The sequence below is a fragment of the Hevea brasiliensis genome, chromosome 4, assembly GCF_030052815.1.
Source record: "Hevea brasiliensis isolate MT/VB/25A 57/8 chromosome 4, ASM3005281v1, whole genome shotgun sequence".
NCBI lineage: Eukaryota > Viridiplantae > Streptophyta > Magnoliopsida > Malpighiales > Euphorbiaceae > Hevea > Hevea brasiliensis.
In genome coordinates, this window is record NC_079496.1 from 304,794 (window position 1) to 332,629 (window position 27,836).

A 27,836-nucleotide genomic window follows, 5' to 3' on the forward strand; every position below is an offset into this window, starting at 1 on the left:
ATAAATATTGAGGGTAAATTTTATAGTCTATCCTTTAAAAAGTTAATCCAATATATAAAAATTTATATATAATAAGTTTTCAGATTAAAAAATAATTAAATTATATTTTTACTCATTTCATCACACACTAAAAAAAAAAAAAAATACTAGCCATTTCAATTAATCACAAAAATATCAATGCCATAGAAAGATTTACCTTTGATTGGAAAGTGCTGAAACTATATTCGTAAATATTACACAATAACTTAGAGAGATTTTTTAATATGAAAACTTATTATTATTAGTTAAAGGATTTCTTTTAAACAAAATTAAAGTTTAAAATTTTTTTAATAATAAATTAAAATTAAAGAATAAATAAAACATGACATAAAATTTAAGAATCAACTATAAAGAAAAAATATAGTAGTTTCGTTAGATGGTTATTCTGTATTAGCAATAGTTTTTTTTCATAATTCACAAATTTTTAATGAATATAAAAAATAAACATTTAATTTTCAATTGTTTTAAAATTAATTTCGTGAATAAATTTAATGTTTAATGTTGAAATAATTAAATCTTAATTTCTGAATTTATTATTAAAGAAATCTCCGTTTTCTTTTAGTATAGCTTCAAAATTAATTATGGATTGAACGTATTGTTTTTAACTTTTAATCAAATTTTTAAAATTGAATTGTTTTAAAAAATAAAATTTACTAACTAATTTGCCCACAAAATTAATTTTGAAATTATTTTCGGAGTCTGGAGTTCTGTTACTTCGTTGCGAGTTTTACAGAGAAACAGCGAGAGCAGGTGAATGGTGATGGCATTGGCAGGAAATAAAGAAACAAAATTTGGGGCTCCCAAGGACAACTGGGAACTCGTTTAGCTTCGATTAAACTTTTTAAATTCCTAAAACCTCTCTTCATCTATTGGAAATCGCCTACAACGAAACCCGACAAATGGTCAATTGCAACTTGAAAAATTGAAACAAGATTGGCAGGAAAGAGCGCTCCAAAGAAACAAAAAGAATGGACTTCGACGATGACGACTGGGGTTTAAGCGCAGAACAACTCGATTCCCTTGAGAAAGACGCTTACCGGAAGATCGCTCAACAGCAGCAACAACACTACTCTTCTTCTTCTTCTTCTAATAAAACCCTACAGTTACATTGTAACAACACCAAAGCCATCTTTGAGTCTCCTACTAAAAAGGTAAAGTTCTCCCCTTTTATTTTCTTTTCTCATGTCTTGACTTACTAGTACCTCTTTTATTTCTTTCCCATTTGAATCTATTCCGTAGTATATAGATTGTTTTTGATGTTGAATTCGCATCATTCCTGCAAGCAATGTTCGTATTGGCTTCACAATAACAATTCCTTCCCAATACATAGCCTAATGAATTTGAATTATTGGGATTACTGCCTTAATTTTCCTTCATCCTATTTTAGGTGGAATCTTCGCCTGCTGTAACCAGATTACTACCCACTTCGGTTATACCCAAAGTAAAGTCTGGTCAGTTTCTTTCTGTTATGTGTTATCTGCTCTACATGGCCTTGTACGTTTATATGGAGATTGCTTCTTTTAAAAAACAAAGATACCTCTTTCTTTAGAATTGTCTCAAATTATGGTTCTAAGATAAATTGACTAGTCTTTTGCTTTCCTGCCGTTGTAACTGTCTTTGCACCGGTTTCATTGTTATCTAGCTATATAGTGACTCTTATCTGCTTTTGTGGCCTTGTGCTTGAGAAGATGAAAGCTCAAAGGGTTTACCAAAGCTCTCTGTCAAATTTATTCTTCATGCCAGTGGAAATATTGCTGCTAAATTTTCATATGACCCGGTAATAACTCCCATTGCTTGTATGTCTTTGCTTGTTTGAGTTATTTGTGAAAATAAATTTTTGTTTTATTTTATTTTATTTAATTTAATTTTTATCATTTGTTATGCTTTATATTACACTAGGTATTAGTAGCTGCTATCCACAAGATCGCTAGAGCCACTTGGAATGCGAAAGAGAGGTCCTATTCTTTTTTTTTATGTATTAACTCCTTTAAATAGTTTGAAGTGGTGCGCCCATCAGTGCATGTCCCGTATGGGAATCATTATGAAATTGCTCCTTATCTTGATTCATTACTGTTGACCTTGCAGACTATGGATTTTCCCAATGTCCTCTTTGTTGTCAGCTGAAAAAGTTTTCAGTGAAATATCTAGTTCTAATGTTGAGGTGGTAACTTGACCTTTCTTGACCTTTTTTTCTGTTTTCCTTGTTCTTTTCTTTATGATTATAGTTGGGTTGTTGCATTGATGGTACACATTGGGATAATCTCTCCAGTTTTTGGTTGTGTTTAACCTTATTGATTGTTTAGTAGGTACTTTTGTTTTAATAAAAGGGTTCCTGCTTAACTTGAAAGTAACAATTTCTCATATTTATTGGCCATATGTGTTAAGCTTGCTCTGTTGTTTTTTGTAATGTTTCAAGGTAGAAAACTTAGATCCCTTGGTGCAACGTGCTATTACTGCTGCTTCTGCTGTTCCAGATCTTCGAGGTAAATGCTAAACGTAGAAAAATGAAATTAGGCAATTACATTGTTGAGCCTGTGATAGATGAAATTGCGAATGACCTATTTACTAATGGGTTTTAAGTTTTTATAATATACTCTGTCTACAACAAGGTATTTATTTCTCAAATGTTGAATTTGTTGGAGCACTTCTAATAATTGAGTTTTGGTAAATTATAATTTTTGGTGCAACTATGTCTTCAAATCCTTTAAATAGCATAGTAAAATTGATGAAAACCCAGAACCTTTGAGGCTTCATGTGTCATTGATGAATGCAATTCTAATTTCTTCTAGGGTAACCATATATAAGCATGTTTTAACCCTTTTTTTTTAATTTATTTTTTTGAATGCTGTCTTCAATTATTTTTTTTTCCACCTCAAAGACTGGTATGACAAGATACCTAATTATGTCGAGTCAAAGCTTCTGCCTTTTCAGCGGGATGGTGTTAGGTATGTATTGTTTTTGGGATTTTTCCTCTTAAAAACATTTTTACTTGAAATGTATAAATTATTTCTCTGAGAACATAAAAATATAATTTGTATAATTCAATCATTCATCTTTTATGTTTAATTGTTTTTACCTCTTCTTCTTCAGGTTTGTGTTGCAGCATGGAGGGCGTGCACTCTTAGCCGATGAAATGGGACTAGGAAAGACTTTACAGGCAATTTGTTATTTATTTGTTTTCTTTTCTTTTACTATTTTATGTGGAAAACTAGTGTTTCCACGAGGATATAATATTGTAGTAATAATCTCAGTGATAGCTTTATGCGGGATGACTGCTTGCTGGGCTGCTAGCATTCTCTGAGTTGCGTGATAGTTTTAGTGATGTATATGGTTGACACTTAGGGCCTCAATAAATAATCCTTGTTTGTTGTCATGCCTTGACATAGGATAAAAAATAATCAGCTTTAGCATCTTGTCTGCACTCTGCACATAAGGATGTACATCTAATATGCACACAACTCACTGTGTTGCATAACATGTTCTGATTATGCTGTGAGATTGTTATTCCTGTGAAACCACGGTTAGATTTTATGATTATTTTATTTTTTACATTTTACACGTCATCCTTTTGTGCTTGCATTTGGATAATAAGTTAAGAGGCAGGTACCTTGGTGTTTTGATACTTTGGTTTCCTCAAAGCAATTTCTGCTCTTAGGCATTGATGTTCTGAATCCGATAAAGGATGGGAAAGATCATATTTGGCTAAATTAATTTTTGGAGCGGTTAGATTCAACTTAATGTAAAAAGGCCTGATAGGCAATAGTCTTTTAAATGGCAATTAGGTCATTCTTTTTCCCTTTTTAATACAATATTGTTTCACATGTGCCAATGGAATTTTTCATGTTTTTCAGGCTATTGCTGTAACTTCATGCCTTCGTGATTTCTGGCCTGTTCTAATACTCACACCATCTTCCCTGCGTTTGCATTGGGCTTCAGTAAGTCTCTTGCTACATACTTATTTCAGTATTTAAGAAGCCATTTTCTGAAGTAGGCTGTATACTTCTGTTTTGTTGCAGATGATTCAACAATGGCTGAATATTCCTTCATCAGATATACTTGTATGTTTTATGTAGTCTGTTTTAAACTTCTATGTTTATGTTATCTTTCCATGGTCAGATGTAGAATATTGTCTCATTGCTTCATGCCTTTCTCTCTTCTGCTTTTGTTTCTTTTTGAATTCTTTTCTAGGGACTGCATTATTCATGTGTTTGTTTTTCCCCCTTTCCCTAACAAATTAACATTGATAGGTTGTTTTATCACAATGGAGTGGATCAAACAGAGGTGGATTCTCATTAGTATCATCGAATATCAAGCACAATATTCATCTTGATGGTCTATTCAACATAATCTCTTATGATGTAGTCCCTAAGTTGCAGAATGTTCTAATGGCATCAGAATTTAAGGTAAAAATTAAAAGTTTGAACTTTCTATTGTGTGTTTTTTTTTTTTTTTTTTTTTTTTTTTTTTTTTTTGTCTTTTGTCTTCATAAGGCAACTCTAGTTTTTTGCATTTCCTTTTTCTTAGATAATGTATCCATTATAGAGGGTTTGGTGAAGAAGTAATGCATGATGGACAATGAACTGAGGAAGTAACACTAGAGTTTGTGCACTTATCATGTACCTATTAGATAAAGAGAATTTTGTTATGAAGGTCATGTAGAAGACTGTCATTAGTGTGCAAAATGTTAGGATGTTCAAAAACATGTGAAAGAAGCTTAGTCCAAGAGAGATGAGGCTATACTGTGTTCAGCATACTGCAATACAAGAAAAGATTGGAACACTTTTGTTTCTTAATGGATAAATTTTCAAACACAAAAATTTATTGGGTAGTTTACTAATTTATCTTTTGATGATGATACGCACAATTACACATAAATGTTGATAGTATTACTAGTTTTAGGTATTATTTTATCAAGTATGATTTCACTAATCAAAACATAGATGTTTGACTGGTGTCCTAGTATCTATTGAAATGTCCAAAAGAGAGGAAGTAAGTGATATTCGGCTAGTACTCTGGATCAACACTAGATAATAGGTCTTAAAAGTGTTTAACATATTGTGCAAGAAGGACTAAACAATTGAACTGCTTATTGAATTAAATATTGAATCTAGATGTCCATTTCTGTGCAAGTATGTGTTTATGCTTGTTACTTTGTCTGACTTGCGTGGTGATTGAAAAATTCCTATTCTGTGTATCTATGCTTATGTTATATTTTATATAGGTTGTGATTGCAGATGAGTCGCACTTCATGAAAAATGCTCAAGCAAAGAGGACAACTGCCTCTCTTCCGGTTATAAAGGTCTTTCCTCTTGACAAACAACTACATGCTTGCATATGTTAACTTTATTCTTTGTCTTGTCCACATATTAGTAAAATATGTGTTTGTGTGCAGAATACATGAATCATTGTAACCCTTTGTGTTAGTTGCTTTATTACTATTAGTTTCTGTTGGTGTAACACGGAAGAAATAATGCATATCCTGAAGCAAGTTTTCAATTAAGAATCAGTTCTGATGACATTTGTCATGCCTCAGTTGAGTATGGAATTATGCATAGTGAACCTATGAGAGAGAGAGAGAGAGAGATGCTACAAGACAATCTAAAGAGAATGCATTAAACTTACTATGGATGTTTGTCTAAGCTCAGTTCCAATTTCATAGGAAGACTGCATCATGGACACTTTTCTTGATGATTGAAACTGACACTGGTTTCATATTTCAGAAAGCTCAATATGCAATACTGCTTAGTGGAACTCCTGCTTTATCCAGACCAATAGAGCTATTCAAACAGGTACTTATCATTCTAGAGCCTGGATAGCCTGTTGACATTTGAAGTGTTTTGTGGTTTTTGTCTATTGATTCTATATAAAGTGTTTATCCATTGCAGCTGGAAGCTTTGTATCCTGGTGTGTACAAGAATGTTCATGAATATGGTAACCGATATTGCAAGGGGGTAAGTTTTTAATTTTAAAAAACCTACTATATTAAAAATTCTTTTGAAAGTAAGCAAAATTTTTCGTCTAATATTGTTTGGCTAGGGAATTTTTGGAGTTTATCAAGGTGCAAGTAACCATGAAGAATTGCACAACTTGATGAAGGCAACAGTTATGATTCGCAGACTTAAAAAGGATGTTCTTTCTGAACTTCCTGTAAAGCGTCGACAGCAAGTAAATACACTATTTGGTTCTAATATTTGCTGGTTGGATTTCAGCAGGTGTTTGTGCTTTGCGCATGCTACTAGCGAACATAATATATATATGCTGTGAAATAGCTGAATAGTATAGCCATTAATTATCAGAGACATCAAAATAATTTTCAAATGCTAGACATTATTTTTTAAGCCCCCTTTCGGGAAGTGTTTTGCAGTCCAGCTCCTTGAGATCTATGATGGACTGGCTTTATACAGTTCCTTTGGCATTAAATAGCTATCTACTGGAAAAATTCTCATGGGGACTGGAAGTAATATTTTCCTAAGTAGTATTTTTGGATTTTGTCATACTGTAGCATGCAGTCAACTGCATGAATGTTTGCTATCATCTTTAACTTAACACTGAAAAATGCTTGTCTTGTATGTCTGTCGTACTCGCTCTGTGCGTGCAGTACTCATGTCTTTGTTTGTGTATATGCGTGTGAATTTCTACATGCACACATGGCTCTGTTATATTATACACATACAAGATGAAATTTTGGAATATGACTTATGGACATTTTACAATCTCTTGATTCTTAGGTTTTCTTAGATTTGGTGGAGAAGGACATGAAAAAAATCAACGCTTTATTCCGTGAGGTAACTTAACTAATTGATGGTTATCTTTTGTTAAACTAGCTCTATAAAGTGTAAAATCAATCGGGTAGTATGAAAAAAAATAATGTAAGATAGTATTATTGATCTGTTTTGTAGTTGGAGTTTGTAAAAGGAAAAATTAAGGCATGCTTATCTGCTGAGGAGGTTGAATCACTAAAGTTTTCCGAGAAGAATCTTATTAATAAGGTATTTGCTTAGAAATAGTGGGCTATGGCTTTTTTTTTTGTGTGTGTGTGGAGGGAGGGGGTCTATTATTTGTACTTAAGTCTTCTTCTTTGAGATCTCAAGCCCTTATGGGCCATAATATGCTTAAAATGTCATTACTATTGTTGATTTTATATATATTATTTTATTAAAGTTAGGAGCAATACATGCATATTTCCCCTTTGTGTATGCATATTGTGGAATACATAATAGTGTTACTGGCATCCTTTTTTTAATTTCATTGTTAGATTAACAAGCGGGCTTCGACTGAAATTTTGAGATCATGTTTCTCCCCAATTCAATATTTCCCCGCCTCATTTTGTTGCCAACTCTATTTAATTTCAGATATATACTGACTCTGCTGAAGCCAAGATCCCTGGGGTCATAGATTATCTGGGAACTGTCATCGAGGTACTTTCATGGTCTTTAATTACTTTATGTAAAAAAAATTTTCCTTCCCTTTTCATAAACTTTACTCTCTTTCATTTTCCTCAATTTTTAAGTGCACAAGTGCGAAAATAGGATTTAGGCAGTCTCCTTTAAAGACTCCTCCTTAGTAACCCTTTGTTTATCAAAAGATTGATTAAAGGCATCTTTGCATGTGCTTGAACTCATAAGCACATTTTCTAATGTATTCTGGATTTTGCTTATTGCTTATCAGCACAAAAGGTGGGTTTGTGGTCATACGTGTACTTTGTGTTCTGACATGCAAAAACTGAGATTATGAATATTCCTACTTCGAATTTTAGTGCCAATTGTGGGGTTCTATTCAGTATTCAATCATGAAAATGTGATAGATTTATGGCTTACGATGCCCAGATTTCGTTTTGAAAGCCATTTAAGGTTTCATGGTCTAAATTGTTAGTATTGATGTATCATTTATGTAATATATTATTCAATTAAAGTATTAACAAGCATTTATAGATTTCTTATACCTAGTATGCTATGTACTGAAAACTGAACTAGGTTGTATAGGTCGAACTCATCACCTGTGCTCTATATAGACAGCAGTCATCACAAATAACATTTTTCCTTTTTTTTTTTGGTTAATATTGCCTTGTGGTTTTATTTAATTTTTTTATTTGATTATGCATATTATTGTTTTATAATGGATGAACGATTGTTGTTGAATGGCTCCTTGCAGGCAGGCTGTAAATTTCTAATATTTGCTCATCATCAACCCATGATTGATTCAATACACGAGTTTCTTATTGTAAGACCACTTAATTTTTTTTTTGATAATTCCTTTAGATTTGCTCATAATGGAACCTTCAAAATCTCCAGAAAAAGAAAGTGGGTTGCATTCGCATTGATGGCAGCACTCCTCCGGCATCAAGGCAAGCATTAGTTACTGATTTCCAGGAAAAGGATGCTATAAAGGCAGCAGTGGTATGCCAATTTGATTGTTTTATTTCTTTGTTCAATTTTTTTTTTGTCATTGTTCATACCATATATATCACGTTTAAAATGACTATTATTCAATTCATTATTTAACTCTTAAGTTTGGTTTGTTGAAATGTAATCTTGAAGCTTTCTATCAGAGCTGGAGGTGTTGGGTTAACTTTAACGGCTGCAAGCACTGTTATCTTTGCTGAGTTGTCTTGGACTCCTGGCGACCTAATACAAGCTGAAGATAGGGCTCACAGGATTGGCCAGGTAAACTATTAGCAATTAGAGATATGGAATTCTAGAATATTGAATAGAAGTTGTCAATCATATTGATGTTTCATTTCTAGAAAGGGTATGATTGGGATACTCTCTACAAGGATGAGAAGCCCTGAATTTAGCATGACTAAGGTTTGGTTTAGCTTAGTATTTAGCCCTAATAGCAGTTTTACACTATAGGATCTTCATTTTTGTTGTTTGTCACATTAATTGTTTCACTGAGCTATCAGAAATATTCGTACTCTCTAAAGATGATGATTGCAGTGCTTTTTGCCAAGTGGTGGTCTGTAATGGGTGGTAGCTTGCTCATGAATTGGGATCCATGTCGAGCAGTACTTGTGGAACCACAAACAAATGTGTGTGGAGGCATGTTGATAAGATTTTGTGTTTGTAACTTGTTAAGGCATGGCATATGAGGTTTTAGGACCGTAGGTGAGGCCTTGGCATCATTGCATGCACAGATAATCAGATATGTATTTGAATGATGTGCAGGCACTATATTTTTATCCGAAACTAAAGCAATCTCACTGGAAACTTGATTTGATTTGCTCCCACACTAAGGATTTGGATTATATCTAAGTTTCCTTCATATGCTTGTTATTACTGTTGAATTTTTTTTTTATGATTTTTATTTTTAAATTTACTTGGGAATTGTGGTGTTGCATGTATGAATATACTGGCTCCAGTGATTAAGAATCCAGGATGACAACAGTCACTGCTGTCATTCCTGAGTCTTGTATTCTACTCCGAGACACAACCCCAAAACTCAACTACATGTTTACAACCCCATGAAACTACTAAAAACGAGAGGCCCTTCACCCCTTGTCATTACTTGGTGAATCAATCTATTGAAGATTCATTAGATTGTCTGATCTGTAAAGAACATTGAATTCTCATCTTTAGATGTCAGAAAGAGACCTCCACACCCAAGGATACAAGCAAGCTTTATTACCATTTTGACCCTCTATTTTGCTAGGGTACACTGTTTTGAGTAGAAATCTCCCAAAGAACTTCACATATAAAGCTGACATGAAGTACTTGCTGACCCCTCTTTGGTTGAAATTTTCCCTATGATTGTTACATGACATCTTGTCCTTAGGGATGAGCATTCAGTTTCACCGAACCAAATTCCAGCTAACCAAATTATTTAATATCTAAATAATAACGGAATCAATCAGAAATCAAAAGAAAACTGAACATAACCAAAACTGAAAATATTTGGTCTGTTTTCTTTTGTCTGTTATAACTGAACTAATTGAAAAAAGTTAATTATTAATTAATAAAATATTAATAAAATATATTTATAATTATATTTTATTTATAAAAGTAAATAATCTAATATATTTTAATAAAAGAATAATTATAAATCAAATAATAGTAATAAATTTATTAAATAATAATAATAATAAATGATAATAAAATTAAAATGTATATATTAATTAATAAAAATTTAGTTAGTTTAATTAATTCAGTTATTAAATTAGAGGTAGCCGAATTGATAAATGAAAATTTTAGAGATTACTAGTTGAACCAAAGCGAAAACCAAACATTATCTCACCAAAATAATTTAATTTCATCAGTTTGGTCATGTTATTAAGTTATAGCTGAATAATGCATACCCTAGTTGTCCTTGTTTATTTGAGTGTTTTTATATGATCCCAATTTAAGGCTTAATTGAGTTGCAAATACTGGAATCTGGTTTTAACTTTCCTGAAGTATTAAATTCTCATCTGTTTTATTTTTTGAGCAAATAGCCGTTAGCTTACATCTTGACGGGGTTGTTCTTTCCTTTTAGGTTTCTTCGGTCAATATTTATTACCTGCTAGCAAATGACACTGTTGATGACATTATATGGTACGTCTGTTTGGCTCCTAATATCTTTAGCTGCATAGGACCTAAGTCCTGAAATGAGTTCTTTGAAGAAGGCTGTGAGCATTTTTCATGATGTTTTGATGATGGCAATGGCATCAATCAGTTAATAACTTGGATCTGTTATTTCCCTACAGGGATGTTGTTCAGAGCAAGTTGGAAAACTTGGGACAGGTAATTCCATTTTCTCTTTGTAAATTAGGGATGTAATCTTTCACAATATTTAGAGAAAAGGTGTAAGGTCTAGGTATGGCTGTTTTGTTTAATAGTTATGTAGTAGCTGAAAGTGAAAACAATAGTGTCATTTCTGCCAGTAATATAGTTAGGGTTTTTAGGCTTGTTTTGGAGGCTATTTGATGGCAGTAAACGAGGGATTGTAACTCTCAAATGAAATATGTACCATGTAGAAGTGTAGTGATTGGGGTGTGATTTGGGAGTACAAGAAAATTAGCTAAGGGATTCATTACCCATATCATGTCCTAATAGGATTTGAGAAATTGATAAGCTAACTTCGATTTAAAGAAAATAAACCTAAAAAACTGATAGATTGCTGAAATACTTTTACATTGCTTTACTTACAGAAAATGCAGTTCAGCTCTATGAAAACATGCATAACTCATAAAATAAGACTTGAAAATAAATACTGCTGAAATACCTTTAATGCACACACACACATGCATGGTGGGTGCACGTGTTTCTGCGCTTAGTGTTTACATACATGTAGAAAGGGGAAAGAGAAGGAAAAACTTTGTATCCATGAATGCGCAACAGCAAACTTTAGGCATATCTTATTTTAGAGGTACTTTGCATTTGGGGATTACTGCCAAATTAGAAGGGTAATGGACTCTACTTGTTGCCGAATTAGATGCTTGATGGCCATGAGAATACCCTAGAAGTTTCAGCCAGCCAGGAGAGAAGCAGCCCTGCAAAGCAGAAAACACTGGACTCTTTTCTGAAGCGCTGTAGTGGTGGGGATGACTTGGAACATCAGTCCAAGTTCAAATACCCCAGGCACTGAGGGACTTTCTCTCTTACAGTTACAGGTATTTGGTATTGAAGTTGAAAATGGATGTTTCAAAAAGCACCCTTTTAGGTGTTTGAACGCTCAGTTTGCAGCTTCAGTTAATTGACTTGGAGTTTTTTTTTCTTTTTTTTTTTTTTTGAATTGAACATGTTAAATTTTCCTTTAGGCTGCGTTTGGGTTCATCAATTTGGATTTGAATTTTGAAGTTTAGATTTCAAATTTTGAATTTAAAATTCATAAAAATTTAGAAAATATCTGGTATAGCTACAACAATAATTTCACATTTTGAATTTGAAATGAAGGTGAATATATTGGATTGAATTTGAATTTTAAATAACATATTTAATATAGTTATTTCAAATCCTTACATTTTTTTTTGGTTCATTATATTTATCTTGGATTTTACTGACTTCCAAATTCATATTTTTTTAAGATTCCCAAACTAGATATTTGATCCAAATCCAACCCAATCCCAATCTGATGACTCAGTATTCACAATCAAATAAATCCTACAATTGGATTTTCTGAGAAAAAATTGCTGTGCAGGTGTGGGCAGGCACATGGAAATTTCATGTTCTGAAATAGCACAATCACTAATGTGAATCAGTTTTTGATCTGAATATGGTTTTTCGTATATGGATATTCCAAATAGAGATGCGAGTGCTGGAAATGTAGGCAAGTTTTGGAAGTTCACGGGCCATTTAAGGTGGATCTTTTACCACTTGTAAGTCATTCAGTTGTGCAAGTCTTCAGTAGGAATGAAGAGTTTGTAAAGGGCATCTGAAACTCCAAGTAGCTGTTTGAGAAAAATGCATGTTATAAGTGTATATTAAATTAATGCAGTGGGCGCAAATTTACTTTATATTTATTTATTTTTGTGTTCTTTATTATTATTATTATTATTATTATTATTTTGTTGTTTTGAATGTACTCTCTTGTGATATAAACTAAAAAGGGTATAATTCATGAGTACAAAAATAACAATTAACAAAAATAAACAAGTTAGTACAGGATGTTTGAAAATGTAACCATTAAGAATATTGTCTTGTTTAAATTAGACGAGAATATCAATTTTCTCTTCAAAACCTAGCATCTTCATCGAATAATCCATAACAATTTGTATAAATATGTAGTAGACTATTAACTTATCTCTATCCTGTTCTTTGCATTTCCTAATCAATGATAATGCTCATCCTCAAAGACCATTTCTCCACTGACTACTTCAGCACAAATTTGTAAAATCTTTTTTCAGTTTTGGTTTGATGAATTTGGGAAACAAATTCTCAAAAGAATTAATACTACACGAGGAATTAGGCAAAATCATGACAAATAAAAATCTATTATATTTGCCAATCCACATCTACATTTCACACTTGTAGTAAAACGGAGGATTAACCCTACAAAGCAAGCCGAAAACGCACTCCTTTAAGTATGAGATGCATGGGCCAGCCCCAACTGTTTATCCTCCCCAGAGAAATGGGCCACGATAACACCTACATCCTCCAAACCAACACCAATGCAGAGAGGGTTGGCCGGAGTTCTAACAGAATCACCTATATTTCTCTCGTCAATGGAATTTCGGACCCTCACATTAGGCCCGTCCCTGCACTTGCCCATACACTTGCAGCCGACGACTGCCCCCTCTACACCCACGACCCTCTCTAATTCCTCCAACAATGCCGCGCCCCCAGCCTTCTTGCACTTGTTACCCATGCATACCTCAATTCTCTTTGCTGAGCTATTCCTGTCATCGCAACAAACACTTGGCTCAACGCACCATTCTTTTTCAAGATTTGGTGACGCGCCAATTGCTTTCAATTTTTGGGCTGGCAAGATCGTGAGGGTTGAAGTTACTTCTTGCTGCTGGAAATCAGCTAGCATCGGTTGTGCAACCGGAAAAGCTTCACTTCTCAAGCGGCTCATGTCGATCAACTCGCCACATTCGCTGTCACTGGATTCAGATGTGGATGATTCACAATCAATCCTTTTGGCTTTAAGCTTCGCCTTCTCTTCTTTCTTCTTCCTCTTCAATTCCTTCTCCTTTGCTCTCAACTCTTGCAGCTGTTTCATTAATCCTTGTGCTGCTTCCTGCGTCATGCAAGAAAATTAACTCCGTTAACAATAACTTACGTATTTGTATTCCCTACCAAAATATATCAACTGGACAAATAAAAGATTGAGAATTGAGAATTTCAGACTCCTGACTTGAAATCTAAGGAATCAAGATCCTTTCGTACAAATTTCAAGAGCCTGAGGAAATTATACCAGTGTTAATACAGTTTCAGTGGTAGCAGAAATTTCCACATCAACTTCCCATAATTCTACTAGTGCTCATAATTTCATATTCTAGTAAATTCATTTCATGTTTGCCAGAGGAATACTCATAACAAACCAATCCCGGAGACAGTAACCTTATTTTGGAACGAAAAATTAAAAAGATATAGTAACGAACTTCAAATGGAATTTCAATGAAAGATAAGAGAAACATACCGAAAGCAACTCGGCCTGACCTTGATCTACCAAAGCATCATCAACACCCAGCCGAGAAAACATGGACAAGTCCTTATATAAGCCTTTTAGTAATTTCAACTTTTTCTTAACAGATTTTTTCTCCATCTTATTCTCTCCTCCATGGTAATGCTGCAGATGCCCGTTATCTCTAAACTCTGAAGAATTCAAAACCCTACATGCTTTTCTGGGTTTCAAAGAAACACCGCAAAAAGATGGCCTTGAAGAAGATTGGGCATTACAAGTTCCAACGTCCGCACCGAAGGGAAAGCAGGATGGCTGGCGTAAAGCGAAGCCGGAGACCTCCATGCCTGCCTGGAATCTCTCTGGGTATGAGTAAGCGACACGGATTGGATCCTTCGTAAAAACTTTAGGAGTACGATATCTTGCGCTTTCTTTTTAATTCACACAAGGAGAAGATTAGCTCAAGGAAGGAAGGACGAAGGAGCTAAGGAACATAATTGGTGGCTTCGCACCTGCTTTTGTCTACGTGGCCATCTACCATTGGACCAATCTGACGTGGCTGTTTGTCGGGTGTGTCACGTGGAGGCTCGTGACCGATTTAGGTGTGCAGGTTTTCGACTCCTCAAGGCATCAGCATCCATTCCATTTCTGCGGTTGGATACGTCAAATGAGAATTGTACGATCAAAATTAAGCCAAGTGGAGCCACGTGGATTACCACTGATACTATTGTATTGCCACCTGGATTATAATATCAGTCATGATAAATAATCATGTAATCCCCATACTTTATCATAATTAATAATTAGTCCTTATAATTTATAATTTAACCAAATATATAAATTCATCTCCAAACTTTATAAAAAAAAAAAAAAAAGTCGTAACGCCTCGAATGTTCATCACATACTTCTATTTTTAATTTTTGATATTACTAAACACTTATTATCCGAATCAACAATGTGCGTATACTGAGGCATCGTTGACATAACTTAAAAAAAAAAAAAAAAACCAACAATGCACATAATCCTCACTCTCTCTCCCCAAACCCATTTCAATAAGGAAGAAACTATCATCACAATGCACGTGGGGTGAAGCAAATGCAACCACTCATTGTAGCATGTTCATCATGTGCCGTCTCAAATGAAGCTTAATATGGTATTAAGGAAATACTGACAAACGAAACTCTCCCAATGTCACCTGTTGGTTCCGAGGCTGCAAAGTCACGGTGGGGTAAACGATAAAGAAGATGCCAAGGTGATGCTACCTAACAAAAAGACTTCCAAATCTCCAAGGAAGGTTAAGAGGGAGAATGAAGAGTTGAACAAAATCATGTTTGGCAAATTACATTGATGAGTCGACCATGGCAGCATCAGTATCTTCTTGCTTTGGAGTGTTTAGGAAGTGCTATAAATGGGAAGTGGTGGATGGCAGCATCAGTATCTTTTTTTTTTTTTTTTTTTTAATTTAGGTGTAAATTTATTTATTCGATCTTTATAGTTTGAGCTAGTTAGTCTTTATATTTTATTTTTATTACTTAATTAATCATTTTATCTAAGTTCATAGATAAAAATACTTAAAAAAAAATTATCATTAAAAGAATTTGAATTTGGATTACTCAAGTGGATCAATTTGAATGCATAATCTTTTGTATAATATTTATAGAATTAATTAACATATAAAAAAGAGGAGCAAAACATATATTTGAAAACCAAGTAACCGAATGGCGGCTGTATTGCGTTGCAAATGAACATGATGGTTGGCTTTTATGTCTTATGTGTATAAAAAGCCAACTTTCTTCTTCATCTGTATGAGATGTGATTGTAACAAGAAGGTTACGTAATTGCACTACAATAAAACCTTATAAACACATTACTGAGTTGGTACAAAAGGGAAGTTGGTGTTATTTGGTTATTCCTCTTTTGACACTTATCAAATTCAACTTATATATTCTGCAAAAATAAGGTACACAATTTAAATTATGGATATATGATATATAATTCATAGTTTTTTTTTTTATGTAGTTATGTGTCTAATGTTAATAATACGTAGGGGAGAGCAGTTTTCGGTTTAAACCGAAAAACCAAACCGAACTGATTAATTCGGTTCAATTGGTTCGGTTTTAAAATTTAATCGGTTCGGTTCGGTTTATAATTTTGATAATTTCGGTTAATCGGTTCGGTTTGATTATTTTCATAAAAAAATCAAAAAAATCGAACCGAACCGAAATTATTAATATATATAGGAAATAAAAAAAAAATCGAATCAAATTGAATCGAACCGAATCAAACCGAACCGAAATCAAAGAAAACCGAGCCGAACCTTAAGATTTTTTAGTTTTGATTTCTAATTTTTTCTGTTTTTATGTTTTTATTATTTAGATTTAATGTTAAAAAAATGAAATTTTATAAATTTCGGTTTGATCGATTTAAAATCGAACCGAACCGATACTTATCGGTTTGATTCGGTTCAATTTTCTCTTATCAATCGGTTCGGTTTTTAAAATTTTCGATTTTCGATTTTATCGGTTCGAAACCGAACAGATCGTTTGCACACCTCTAATAATACGGGCGTTTAGAGATTGGTTAGAATATATAATTTTTAATTTTTCTTTAATTACCTTTATAATCACTTCAAATTTATAAAATTTATCAATTTTTTTTTTCTTTCCTGGAGTGAAATCTCTTGCACTTTTCTCTATTTCTCTCTCTCCCTCCCTACTATTCTACTTTCTTTGTTCCTTCTCTCTATTCTATATGTGCTCCCACCCTCTTTTTACTCTCCCTCTCCCTCTCCCTCTCCCTCTCCCTCCCCAAATTGTCTCGCTTCCTGTGTCTCATTGTTCTCTCTTTCTCTCTCCTCATTTCATCCTCCCAACATCACAAAGCTCTAAAAAGCCCATCCAAAAACATAAATTATGTAGAAGGCAAAAATAAGGAAAAAAAAAAAAAAAACAACAAATGCAATTAGCATAACTATAAATTGAATAAACATCCCCAATAAAAAATTAATAACTCAATAGAATTCAAACCTAGAATCCAAAATCCAACAATAAATCAAAATCACAATAATTTCGAACTTAATAAACCAAAATTGAATATCCATAATCAACCATTATGAAATCCGGTGACAGCACTACTCGGGGCACTCCCACAAATTTTTAAAATTAAAATTTAAACCATAATTTTAATATAATTTTTCAAAAAAAAAAAAATTACTGTTTGCTCTCCTTAAAATTTTTAAAATTAAAAATTTATCAATAAATTTTAGTATAATTAAAAAAAAAAAACTATAGTTTGCCATTTCAATGTTTTTATTTTTATGTAAATTTCATTCATGCCTTTATATCATTTAATTTTAATTTCTTAATATTTTTAGCTCTAGTTCTGCCCCTGATGAAATCATAAATTTTGCATGCTAAATTACATATATGCGATGTTCACCAAACATCAAAAGTAAGGAATATGCGACACCATAGCAATGAGAGGCAAGGGAGGAACACAGTCAGATCAGGACGGGGGAGAGCAACTAGGTCATGACATCCATTTCAAGTTCTAGTTCTCAAATGAGAGTATTTTTTTGCTATATTTTTGTGTAAATTAAACAATTCATTCAAATATATCGCATACTATGATTTACTTATGAACATAAAATTTCAATATCTTATTTGAATCTTGGCCCAAGCAAATGTATCTTTCGTTTTTCTCCTATGGCTATACCCATCAAAACAACAACATTTTACCCCTCCATCTATTCATCAACCAAAATCCATCATCTGTCCCTCTTTTTAGCTCAAAACTAACTCTAATTTCAGCTATAATAGCAGTTAATAATAGGAGATAACTAAACAACTAGAAGAAAAAGAAACAGGGGCAAGTGTTTGACATTTAATGCGCTCAACTTGCGTCTATGGATCAACTTGATGAGGTACGCAAATAAAAACTTGGTTCTTCTAAATTCTGAATGATTCCTTGATGGGTAGCACCCCAAACTAAACCAACCTTTGTTTCAAGCTTCAGCTTATTATAAATCATTGCATGAAATCTTGTACAGCTAAACAAAGACTTCCAAATTCTGACTAGTATTCTACATTCTCTTTCAATCTACAGTTTTTATTACATCAACGTAAATGCACGTAGCAATATCACCTACATCTCTATCCCCACACAGCCATTCAAAAAAAAAAAAAAGAGGAAAAAAACAATGAAATAATTAAACAAATGCTTAATCACAGACATCCTTACAAAAATCTAAACTGCCTCTAAAAGAAGTTCATCTTATCTGCTATCTGCCTTGTCATGATGATGCTACAGCAGATAATAGCTCTCGAGATCCTCCTAGGTGTCCTGGAACTCGCCTTCTTATCTCTTCAAAAGCGCATAACGTTTCTGAATCAAGACCCCCAGCAAACTGCACCTAAATATGTTAGACAACGTGATAAATATACATAGAGCATCACATATATATCATCTGAACACATGACCCAAGCATTACCTGATGTGCCCTATATGCAAAGTGCACACCTTGAAGGACCAATGCTTCTTGATTGGATTCCCTATCTGAATTTCGGGCCAATTCAAGCTCCATTATCACTCTCCTCATGTACATCTTCGCCAGCTTCATAGAAGCATGCTTGATCTGTATGGCATCATCAGTAACTATTAATTCATCATAAATGCACACTATGATGTGCAATGCTGAAGCAGAGATGACCATTGTTTAAAAACAATTACAAGTTGATCAGAATAAAGACATAACTACAAGTTCTAAAGAATTAAGATCTCCCAACACAAACATAGAACTTCAAATATAACATGCTAAACAACTTGGTTGAATTCATTCAACAGGAAAACCATGTAGAAAAGCATACCTTGCTCACTATTCCAGAATCAAGCATCCAATTTGTTGGAATTTTCCAATCCTCATAAGAACGCAAAACTGAGTTTCGAAGTTTGGTCAGCCTTCCAATGCTTCGCTCAGACCTTATATGATCAGAAGACAGGCCAGAAAGTCAACAAAATGACAGTTTAAAGGGCTTATGCTTGAATGCACAAACAATTAAATTCATTGCAGCATAATATTCTTACTTGTCAAGCAAGACAGCCATCTTTTTCAAGGCAGTTCCACATGGAATGTCAGTATCATCTTTAAAGGAACATATCTCACTTTCTAATAGTTTCAGTGCACGATACTCAATAGCCGCTTCTCTAATGGCATCAGCTTTCTTCTCTGGCCAATTGAAATGCTTTAACACAGCCCGCTCATCAGCCTGCAGGAAAAACAGAATACAGGCTAAATACTGAGGAAAAAAAAAGGGGACGTTCTAGAGCATTCTGTGTCACCATTTTATAACTCTCCCATTCCAAACCTAACCAAAACCTTATTTTGTTGTATCTTGTACAAACATAACTCCAATAATATTCATCGGAGATGTAGTGACTCTGAGTACTAGCCATAAAATAGAATGTGTACCACTTGTAAGGGCATTGATCAATTACAAAGATTTTTCTAAAATCTCCTCAATTTCTATTCTCCCTCTTTTATCTCAATGTTTTTTTCCTCTTCTCTTTGTTATATCTCCTTCTCATTGCCGATATGCCTAATTAGCTCAGGTCATATCAGGAGACTCTCATGAAAAACTTTTCTAGAGAGAGAATTTTTTCCTGGGCCATCATTAATTATTTGGTGGAAAATAAAAATAGCAAAATAAATCACACTCAATGCATCCTAAAACAGGTTTCTTACAAGGGATGTGAGTTTAATTTATCTGCACTAAGCCAATAAAAAGTTCAACTGAAAAATTGAAGGAGCCACATCTGTCAGCAAGTACTTGCTGATTGACTCTAGTGATTTTACGTTTCACAGTCTACAAGAGAAGGGTTAGCTAGCTTTCTATGATATCTAATAATGCAAATTATAAAGAAATTGGAAAGTTGTTTGCGGGACAAACTCAATGGAAAAGTTCATTGTGAATGCAAATTTAGAATACTCAACTCAACTCAACTAAGCATTTATCCCAAAAATTTGGGGTCGGCTATATGGATTCGCTTTTTCCACTCTGAACGATTTTGGGTTAAATCCTCAGAAATGTGTAATGCTTCTAAGTTCTGTTGTACTACTCTCCTCCAAGTCAATTTAGGTCTACCCCTTTTTTTCTTTCTATCCTCTAACCTAATGTGCTCTACTTGTCTAACTGGAGACTCTGTATGTCTACGCTTCACATGACCAAACCACCTCAATCTCCCTTCTCTCAACTTATCTTCAATTGGCACCACTCCTATCTTTTCTCTGACATTCTCATTACGGACTTTATCTAGTCTAGTATGGCCACTCATCCACCTTAACATTCTCATCTCTGCAACTCTTATCTTAGATGCATACGACTCTTTCAGTGCCCAAGACTCACTACCATATAACATAGCCGGTCGTATGACTGTACGGTAAAATTTTCCTTTTAATTTATTGGAAATCTTACGATCACATAAAACTCCCGTGGCACGTCTCCACTTCAACCATCCGGCTTTAATCCTATGACTAACATCCTCCTCACATCCCCCATCTACTTGAAGGACTGAGCCTAGATATTTAAAGTGATTACTTTGGGACAGTACCACTCCATTCAAACTAACTTCTTCCCTATCATCAGTTTGGCCTTCACTGAACTTGCAATGCATGTATTCTATCTTCGTTCTACTTAACTTAAAACCCTTCGATTCTAGAGTACTTCTCCAAAGTTCTAGCTTCCTATTGACTCCTTCTCGTGTCTCATCTATCAGAACAATATCATCCGCAAACATCATGCACCAAGGAATACTCTCTTGTATATGTTTCGTCAGTTCATCTAAAACTAATGAAAAAAGGTAAGGGCTTATGGCTGATTCTTGGTGTAATCCAATTGAGATCGGAAAATCACTTGTGTCCCCTCCCACTGTGCGCACAATAGTAGTTGCTCCTTCATACATATCTTTCAATACTTGTATGTACCTAATAGATACCCTCTTTTGTTCTAACACATTCCATAAGACCTCTCTTGGAACACTATCATAAGCCTTCTCCAAATCAATAAAAACCATGTGTAGATCTTTCTTCGCATCTCTATATTTCTCCATCAAGCTTCTAATGAGAAAGATCGCTTCCATAATTGAACGACCGGGCATGAAACCAAATTGATTGAGAGAGATAGAAGTATTATGACGTAGTCGATGCTCCACAACTCTCTCCCACAACTTCATAGTATGGCTCATGAGTTTAATTCCCCTATAGTTTGAGCAACTCTGTATGTCTCCCTTATTTTTAAAAATAGGTACTAAAATACTCTTCCTCCATTCATCAGGCATTTTCTTTGAGTTTAGAATCTTATTAAATAATTTAGTTAACCATGCCACTCCCATATCTCCCAAATACTTCCACACTTCAATTGGTATTTCATTAGGTCCACAGGCTTTACCCACTTTCATTCTCTTAAGTGCTTCCTTTACTTCTAAAGATCGAATCCTTCTAGTATAATTTACATTCTTTTCTATTGTTCTAAAATCTATATTCACGCTATTACCATTTTGACTATTATTAAAGATATCATTAAAATAATTTCTCCATCTTTCTTTAATGTCCTCATCTTTCACCAACACTTTTCCTTCTTTATCCTTAATGCACCTAACTTGATTGAGATCTTGACATTTCCTTTCTCTACTCCTTGCTAATCTATAAATATCTTTCTCCCCTTCTTTAGTTCCAAGTTTCTCATATAACTTTTCAAAAGCCTGTGCTCTTGTTTGACTAACTGCCTTTTTTGCCTCTTTCTTTGCTATCTTGTACTGTTCATATGCCTCATTATTATCACATTTAGGTAATTTCTTATACCATTCCCTTTTTCTCTTCACTGCCTTTTGTACTTCCTCATTCCACCACCATCTCTCTTTTGAAGGTGGTCCATGTTCTTTAGACTCTCCAAGTACTTTTCTAGCTACTTCTCTAATCTTTGATGCCATCTGTATCCACATATCATTGGCCTCCATATCTAGCTTCCATACTTCAGACTCGAGAAGCTCACTTTTGAACTTCACTTGCTTTACTCCTTTGAACTCCCACCACTTTGTTCGAGCTACACTATTTCTTCTAACCTTACTTGAATTGTTCCTAAACTTGACATCCAAGACCACCAACCTATGTTGACTTGTTAAAGCCTCTCCTGGAATGACCTTGCAATCCTTGCATAGAGCTCTATTTGTCTTCCTGGTTAAGAGGAAGTCGATTTGGTTTCTATGTTGCCCACTTTTGAAAGTCACTAAATGTGAATCTCTTTTTATAAAGTAGGTATTTGCTAGTATTAGGTCGTATGCCATAGCAAAATCCAGGATGCTTTTTCCCTCCTCATTTCGACTGCCAAAACCAAAACCTCCATGAACATTCTCATAACCTTGCCTATCACTTCCTACATGTCCATTCAAATCTCCACCAATGAAAACATTCTCTTCATTCGGTATGCTTTGCATTAAATCATCCATATCTTCTCAAAACCTTTGTTTACTCTCACTGTCTAGTCCTATTTGTGGGGCATAAGCACTAACTATATTTATTGTTTCTCTTTCTAGTACTAGCTTTACTAGTATAATTCTATCTCCTACTCTTTTCACAGCTACTACTGCGTCTTTCAATGTTCTGTCTATGATTATACCCACTCCGTTCTTGTTTCTTTCCTTTCCGGTAAACCACAGTTTGTGCCATGAATTACCCACTTCCTTACTTTTCTCTCCTACCCATTTAGTCTCCTGAATGCAAGCAATATTCACCCTTCTCCTTTCCAAGGTATCCACAAGCTCCATTAATTTTCCTGTAAGTGATCCAACATTCCAAGTACCAACCCTGATCCTCCTCCTATCCTGCTCCTTCCTAATTGGTCTCCTTCTATGATATCTTCTATTGTTTTCTATATCTATCTTGTGTTTTGTTCCACTATTTGTTCTACTATCTGTCCTATGGACTAACTTCTTTACCCACACCCGTCCATGATGTGGGAAACCTTACTCACTTAACACCACAACCGGGCGCCGGCATGGCGCGTCGCTTTCGGTGAACGCCCTACACCCTTGCATATTTATCACTACACCCGGGCTCCGATGTAGCGCGTCGTTAGTAGAGGACGCCCCAACGTTTATATCATTTGAATCCATATCATAGGGTGTGACGAAATAAGTTCAATAAATAGAATAGGAGAAGTTGATTTACGGTCTTAGTCTGAGACACGATTTCCTTAATGCTTTAGGTTTGGGATAGACTTTGGACTACCAGTTTTAACTGTTACAGTTGAATAGGGTGTATATTTTACATGCCATAGAACAGTAATAAATTTTGGGACAACTAACAACCTTCTACCAGAAACTAAATCCAAAGCTAACAAAAAGGGGGAAAAGAAGGATGGAAATGATTTGGAAATACCAATGTTGAGAGTTCACCGTCAAGCCAATCCACAAATTTAAGGACATCTTCAATATCTGTATATGCCACAGCTAATACTTTTTGGATAAGTCCATTGATGAAATTACCTTTTGTTTGGACATCAGCTTTTATCTGCAAAAGTTCAATAGCAAATTATGGTTAAGGGAAGTGGGGAAAAAGAGAAAAGAAAACAGATCCTGTGGAAAGAAATTAAAATATTAAAGTGCTTACAGCTAACAGATGAGCTGAACGATTTTGAATCTCTCCAACTATGCTCCTGTGTGCACTTGTCACGGCCGGTTTATACTGATTCCCTGGTCCTGGAATATCTCTCTTCTCCTCTTGCTTTCTCAAGGAGTGATAGAATTCTACAATTACAGAAGTTTTTGGAGCAGAGGCCGCTCTGACTAGTGGCCGCATTGGGAGTGGTGGTGGTGGTGGCGGCGGCAAGGAAGGACAACATGGAGACTTTCTTTCAGCATTGGCAGCTTTGGGAAGCAGATTGACAGGTGGTGGTGGTGGTGGTGGAACCGGCGCTTTGAGTGCCGTTGGCTCATTGTATGCCTCCTTTTTAGCTGTTGAATGTTCCAATTTGTTTGCAATGAGTTTCTGAATGTCCTTAAATTTAGGGCTCTTGTACTCTCCATTTGACTCCTTGATTCAAATAATAATAGGAAATCATATTCATATTAATGATTATCGAGTCTAGAAACAAAAAATTATCGTCCATTTGTTGAATGTATTATGAAGAACACAACTCTCTTCCTCTTAAGCATTACTGAAAAAAAGAAAAACAAGAAAAAGAAAATCCCCGTCACCTGGTCACGAGTGTTAAAAGCTGCAATCTTGGCCTCAGCAGCCGAAAGATCCAGCGCCAGCTTCTTGTTCTGCCACTCTAGCTCTTTATTCAAGCTATGCGCCTTATCCAGCTCCACCTTCAAAGCCGAAACTTCTGACTGCAAATCCTTAACCAAACTCTCTTTCAATTCAAGCCTCTCCCGCAATTCCTTTGTGGTCTCTTGTTCATTTCTAGTAGCAGTAGAATCCACAGGCCGCTGCCGCCTTGGCCTAGCAAATTGCTCGACAACTGGGCGATTCACAGAGCGAGCCACCACTCTAACATCCTCGTTGTCCCTAGCCTTTTGAGATCCTATCACATCCTCTCCAGATTTGGGTTTGTTCAGCAGCAGAGACCTCTTCATCTTGGAGTGTTTCTTTACATCTGGGGGTACAGATTTTGCTCTTGCTTGATTGGCTGGTGACAGTGACCCATTAGCGAGCTCTGGTTTTGGCGAGTCCTTGGCTTTAGAATTGACTCTGAAGCGAGATGGGGTAGTGGTGGGGTGTGACATGACGGTGCGTTTGAAGTCTAATTTTGTAGCTGTTGCCTGTTGGTGGCGTCTCTGAGAGGAGCATGGCTTCAATGAGGATAACAAAGCCGCGCCATTAATCTGGGCAAGAATGAGGAGAAAGATTGGAAATTTGCATTTCTAGTGGATTTTGTGTCGTCTCAAGAATCAAAAGTAGAATAAAAAAGTGATCGTTAAATTACAACATATGGCCGGCTCAGTGCGGTGGACAGTAGACTTCACACGATAAATTTATAATGGAGCTCACATTTTCTGACAATCCTCTGACTGACTAGAGAAACCCGTGGGGCACTGTGTTTGAGCATTGACTGCCTGCTGCTTTATCTGTCCATGGAAGAAAAATACAGAACTTATATCATCTTTCTCATGCTAACCCACAAAGGATCGCTGGGTCAAGCACCCCCACCTAACAATTACAGATTGAATGGCTATTAGCTTTGGTAAATGGTAATTAGTTAAAGACAACAGAACAGCTACAGGAAAGTACAAGTTCTATACTGTAGTTCTATTTATTATTTAATTTTCTTTTATTCTTTGTTTGATTTTTTCTTGCCCTTTGTCGTTTGTGTTCAAGATGAAGACTCCATCTAACAGATCCAGATTCCTGCAATAGACATATAGGTCTCTAAATTCTAAGGTGGGTTATAGGTCATCTACAAGGGTAATTAATTTCGACGCAAACGAAGACTTGCAACTGTAGTATATTTCTCTTAAATGTTAATCAATCATGCGGTGGTCCGCCAACCAAGTAATGATTAAGGAGAAGGGGGACTTTGTGTTGCTGTATATTCGGACAAGCACAAGGTTTATCGTGGGACGGAAAATCGTTAGAAAATGACACAGGCTCACTGTGTTGGAATCTTTTTAAGGAGTATTGGTGCTCTAAATAAATAGATTTCGATTTCAACTAACTAATGCACTCAGCCCAAGTGTTGGTTCTAAGTCACGTTACTCGTTTCCTTTGTAGCTGCCTTTAGGCTTTAGCTAGCAAATTAGTAACAAAAACTCATTACTCTTGCTTAGTTGGTAAATCTCATTCAGCTATAAAATTATTATTCCGGAAAGCATTTTAGGTTGGTTGCACTTTGTTTTACCTGTTAACCTTATCATATCTCAACTGGCATTTCGTGATACCAAATTTGCATTTAATTAAGAAGAATGTGGATAAACAGTAATCTCCAAATAATTTCATACAGCAAATGGGTCCCTCCCGTCCATATTCCGGGTTCTCAAAAGCAGATTAAATGGAGAATTTGTATTTCTTGTGTGAAACTAATGGCCCGCAATAAAGATGAAAATTTCAAGCGAAAGATGGAAATTAAAGAATTCAGAAGTATGCATACTCCCATAGCTTCAGTTTCATTTTTCGATGTTTCGACTGTTTTGGGTTGGTTCTCAATAATTCGATTTTAATTTAATTTAATATAGTTTAAGTCTAGGTTTTGATTTTTTAAATAATTTCATGTAATTATTATGGCACATATATAATTTAAGAATAAATATTTTTATAATTAAGAATTATAAGATGATTTAATAGATTTATAATTATAATTATTAAAAAATGCATAGATAAATGAAAGATAATTAATATATATATATATATATATATATATATATTAAAAGTATATAATGTATTTTAAAAAATATATGAAAAAATATATAACATTAGTTTTTTTATTTAGTTTTAATTTGGGACACTTTGTTATAATTTCAATTTAATTTTTAGTGAAAAAATTAGAATTAAATCAAAAGAACAAAATAAATTTGATTTAATATAATTTTGACTCGTTTGGTACAAATCTTTTTACTCGGTTTGGGTCCAAAAAAAAACCGTGCTCACCCTTGGTTAGTCTATGGATCGTCCAAGAAGCAGCACATGAAAGCAGGTTTGTAGGAACCTAGGATTGTATACACCTCAACGACTCAACGAGTTCAGTTTGTTTGTTACATCCTACATGGGGTGACAGACAGCAAATTTGGTTTGGTATGTATTTTGATGGTTGGTTAGCATTCATATGAATCAATACCTACAGTAATAATTAAATGAACCATCCATGTCAATCGGACAGTACTTACCCTAATTTGATGTGAAAGAACAAAAAAATTAGGAAGAAGAAGAAGAAGAGAATCGTCCGCCACTGACACTGAGCGGCCAGAACAATAAGGAGGTAAAAAGTAGAATCCTCAAAAGCCAGAATATATGAGAAAAGATAGACTGGTTGCCAAACGCAGAGGCCACCACCCCAGTCCCGGACAAGGTATTGAATATTGATGATATATATTGTTTTTAGGTTTTATGCATAAAAAGACCCAAAAAGAAAGGAGTCACCTTTGCAGGCGGATTCTATCAAAAAGTATATAGCTGTATATAGATATGTATGTGCAGTGGAGAGTCCAATGCGAGTCATGTGTGATGAACCAAAGAATGAATAAATGCAATAGGTACCGTTTAATTTGATGATGAAGAGGCAACTGATCAATTTACAAGTAGTTATTGTTTATTACTTCTTGAGATGAGTTCATAAGAGAATGTAAAGTATCAAAAGAAGACCTGTAAGTTAATACGTACATACATATGTTGGAAACGTTAATGATAGTGAAGCTCCATGTAGAGCGTATTCAATGAATTAAGAGCAAGTATGTAATTAATGTTTACCTGATTATGGAGATGATGGATGATTCCTCCTCCCAGATGCGTTGTTCGTCTTATTGATCAATCCATTTACTTGGAATTGGAATAGTATTGGCAGGCAGAGCGATAGATAATAGAGTTGTAGGGAGGGAAAGGGAAGCGACGAAGTGCAAAGGTGGAGGAGAGTTTTCCTTTGAAGTAATAGGAAGATTAGGAAAAAGGCTTTAGGTTAGGCGTTTCTGTCGGTTAGTTGCAACTTTGCATCATATCAAAGTGTTTTTTTTTTTTTTAATTATAAAAACTTGAATTCCAAATCTCACATACCTGC

General features: G+C 34.7%; 3 protein-coding genes across 12 annotated transcripts; 1 reads left to right on the plus strand and 2 right to left on the minus strand.

The window, feature by feature from the left end:
• The first annotated feature begins 694 nt into the window (after nt 1-694).
• LOC110669090 (uncharacterized) lies at nt 695-12,476 on the plus strand. Of its 5 annotated transcripts, XM_058144829.1 has the most exons (26): nt 702-1,190; nt 1,427-1,490; nt 1,728-1,816; nt 1,939-1,994; nt 2,125-2,200; nt 2,456-2,522; nt 2,918-2,984; nt 3,130-3,196; nt 3,891-3,974; nt 4,056-4,097; nt 4,287-4,320; nt 4,402-4,442; nt 5,261-5,338; nt 5,760-5,828; nt 5,925-5,990; nt 6,076-6,204; nt 6,768-6,824; nt 6,939-7,028; nt 7,392-7,457; nt 8,191-8,259; nt 8,331-8,435; nt 8,577-8,702; nt 10,507-10,565; nt 10,718-10,754; nt 11,446-11,623; nt 12,151-12,476. In XM_058144829.1, the coding sequence occupies exons 1-25, from the start codon at nt 1,008-1,010 to the stop codon at nt 11,596-11,598; spliced, it is 1,974 nt and encodes a 657-aa protein (XP_058000812.1). In that variant the 5' UTR covers nt 702-1,007; the 3' UTR covers nt 11,599-11,623; nt 12,151-12,476. The 5 variants fall into 5 exon arrangements, 2 of the variants coding, with proteins under 2 accessions (XP_058000812.1, XP_021686271.2); XR_002497627.2 differs by lacking the exon at nt 12,151-12,476 and adding an exon at nt 8,976-9,143 and having other exon boundaries at nt 695-1,190; nt 4,287-4,442; nt 8,588-8,702; nt 11,446-11,464; XR_009148082.1 differs by lacking the exon at nt 12,151-12,476 and adding an exon at nt 8,976-9,143 and having other exon boundaries at nt 697-1,190; nt 4,287-4,442; nt 11,446-11,463.
• Nucleotides 12,477-12,914: 438 nt separating this feature from the next.
• On the minus strand, nt 12,915-14,546 carry LOC110669091 (diacylglycerol O-acyltransferase 3). Its single transcript, XM_021830582.2, has 2 exons — nt 14,095-14,546; nt 12,915-13,692 (listed from the first exon to the last, which is right to left on the minus strand). The coding sequence occupies exons 1-2, from the start codon at nt 14,419-14,421 to the stop codon at nt 13,030-13,032; spliced, it is 990 nt and encodes a 329-aa protein (XP_021686274.2). The 5' UTR covers nt 14,422-14,546; the 3' UTR covers nt 12,915-13,029.
• Nucleotides 14,547-18,073: 3,527 nt separating this feature from the next.
• On the minus strand, nt 18,074-27,677 carry LOC110635270 (protein CHUP1, chloroplastic). Of its 6 annotated transcripts, none has more exons than XM_021784546.2 (9): nt 27,533-27,677; nt 25,124-25,282; nt 24,325-24,957; nt 23,738-24,160; nt 23,507-23,638; nt 19,159-19,340; nt 18,942-19,053; nt 18,566-18,709; nt 18,074-18,487 (listed from the first exon to the last, which is right to left on the minus strand). In XM_021784546.2, exons 3-9 carry the CDS (start codon nt 24,856-24,858, stop codon nt 18,368-18,370), a joined length of 1,647 nt encoding a protein of 548 aa, XP_021640238.2. In that variant the 5' UTR covers nt 24,859-24,957; nt 25,124-25,282; nt 27,533-27,677; the 3' UTR covers nt 18,074-18,367. The 6 variants fall into 6 exon arrangements, with proteins under 6 accessions (XP_021640238.2, XP_021640239.2, XP_021640234.2 ...); XM_021784547.2 differs by having other exon boundaries at nt 25,124-25,200; nt 27,533-27,666; XM_021784542.2 differs by having other exon boundaries at nt 24,325-25,282.
• Between the last annotated feature and the right edge of the window lie 159 nt (nt 27,678-27,836).

Bases quoted from the DNA above. Each gene is read 5' to 3' on its own strand.
- LOC110669090 (XM_021830579.2), top strand. From the start codon at position 1,008: ATGGACTTCGACGATGACGACTGGGGTTTAAGCGCAGAACAACTCGAT. The intron at 5,339-5,759 runs GTCTTTCCTCTT...TTCATATTTCAG, and splicing joins CCTCTCTTCCGGTTATAAAG to AAAGCTCAATATGCAATACT. The intron at 6,825-6,938 runs GTAACTTAACTA...TCTGTTTTGTAG, and splicing joins TCAACGCTTTATTCCGTGAG to TTGGAGTTTGTAAAAGGAAA.
- LOC110669091 (XM_021830582.2), bottom strand. From the start codon at position 14,421: ATGGAGGTCTCCGGCTTCGCTTTACGCCAGCCATCCTGCTTTCCCTTC. The intron at 13,693-14,094 runs GTATGTTTCTCT...TGCATGACGCAG, and splicing joins GTCAGGCCGAGTTGCTTTCG to GAAGCAGCACAAGGATTAAT.
- LOC110635270 (XM_021784546.2), bottom strand. From the start codon at position 24,858: ATGTCACACCCCACCACTACCCCATCTCGCTTCAGAGTCAATTCTAAA. The intron at 24,161-24,324 runs GTGACGGGGATT...ATTTGAATCAAG, and splicing joins CTTTTAACACTCGTGACCAG to GAGTCAAATGGAGAGTACAA. The intron at 18,488-18,565 runs GTAATGCTTGGG...TAACATATTTAG, and splicing joins TTGCATATAGGGCACATCAG to GTGCAGTTTGCTGGGGGTCT.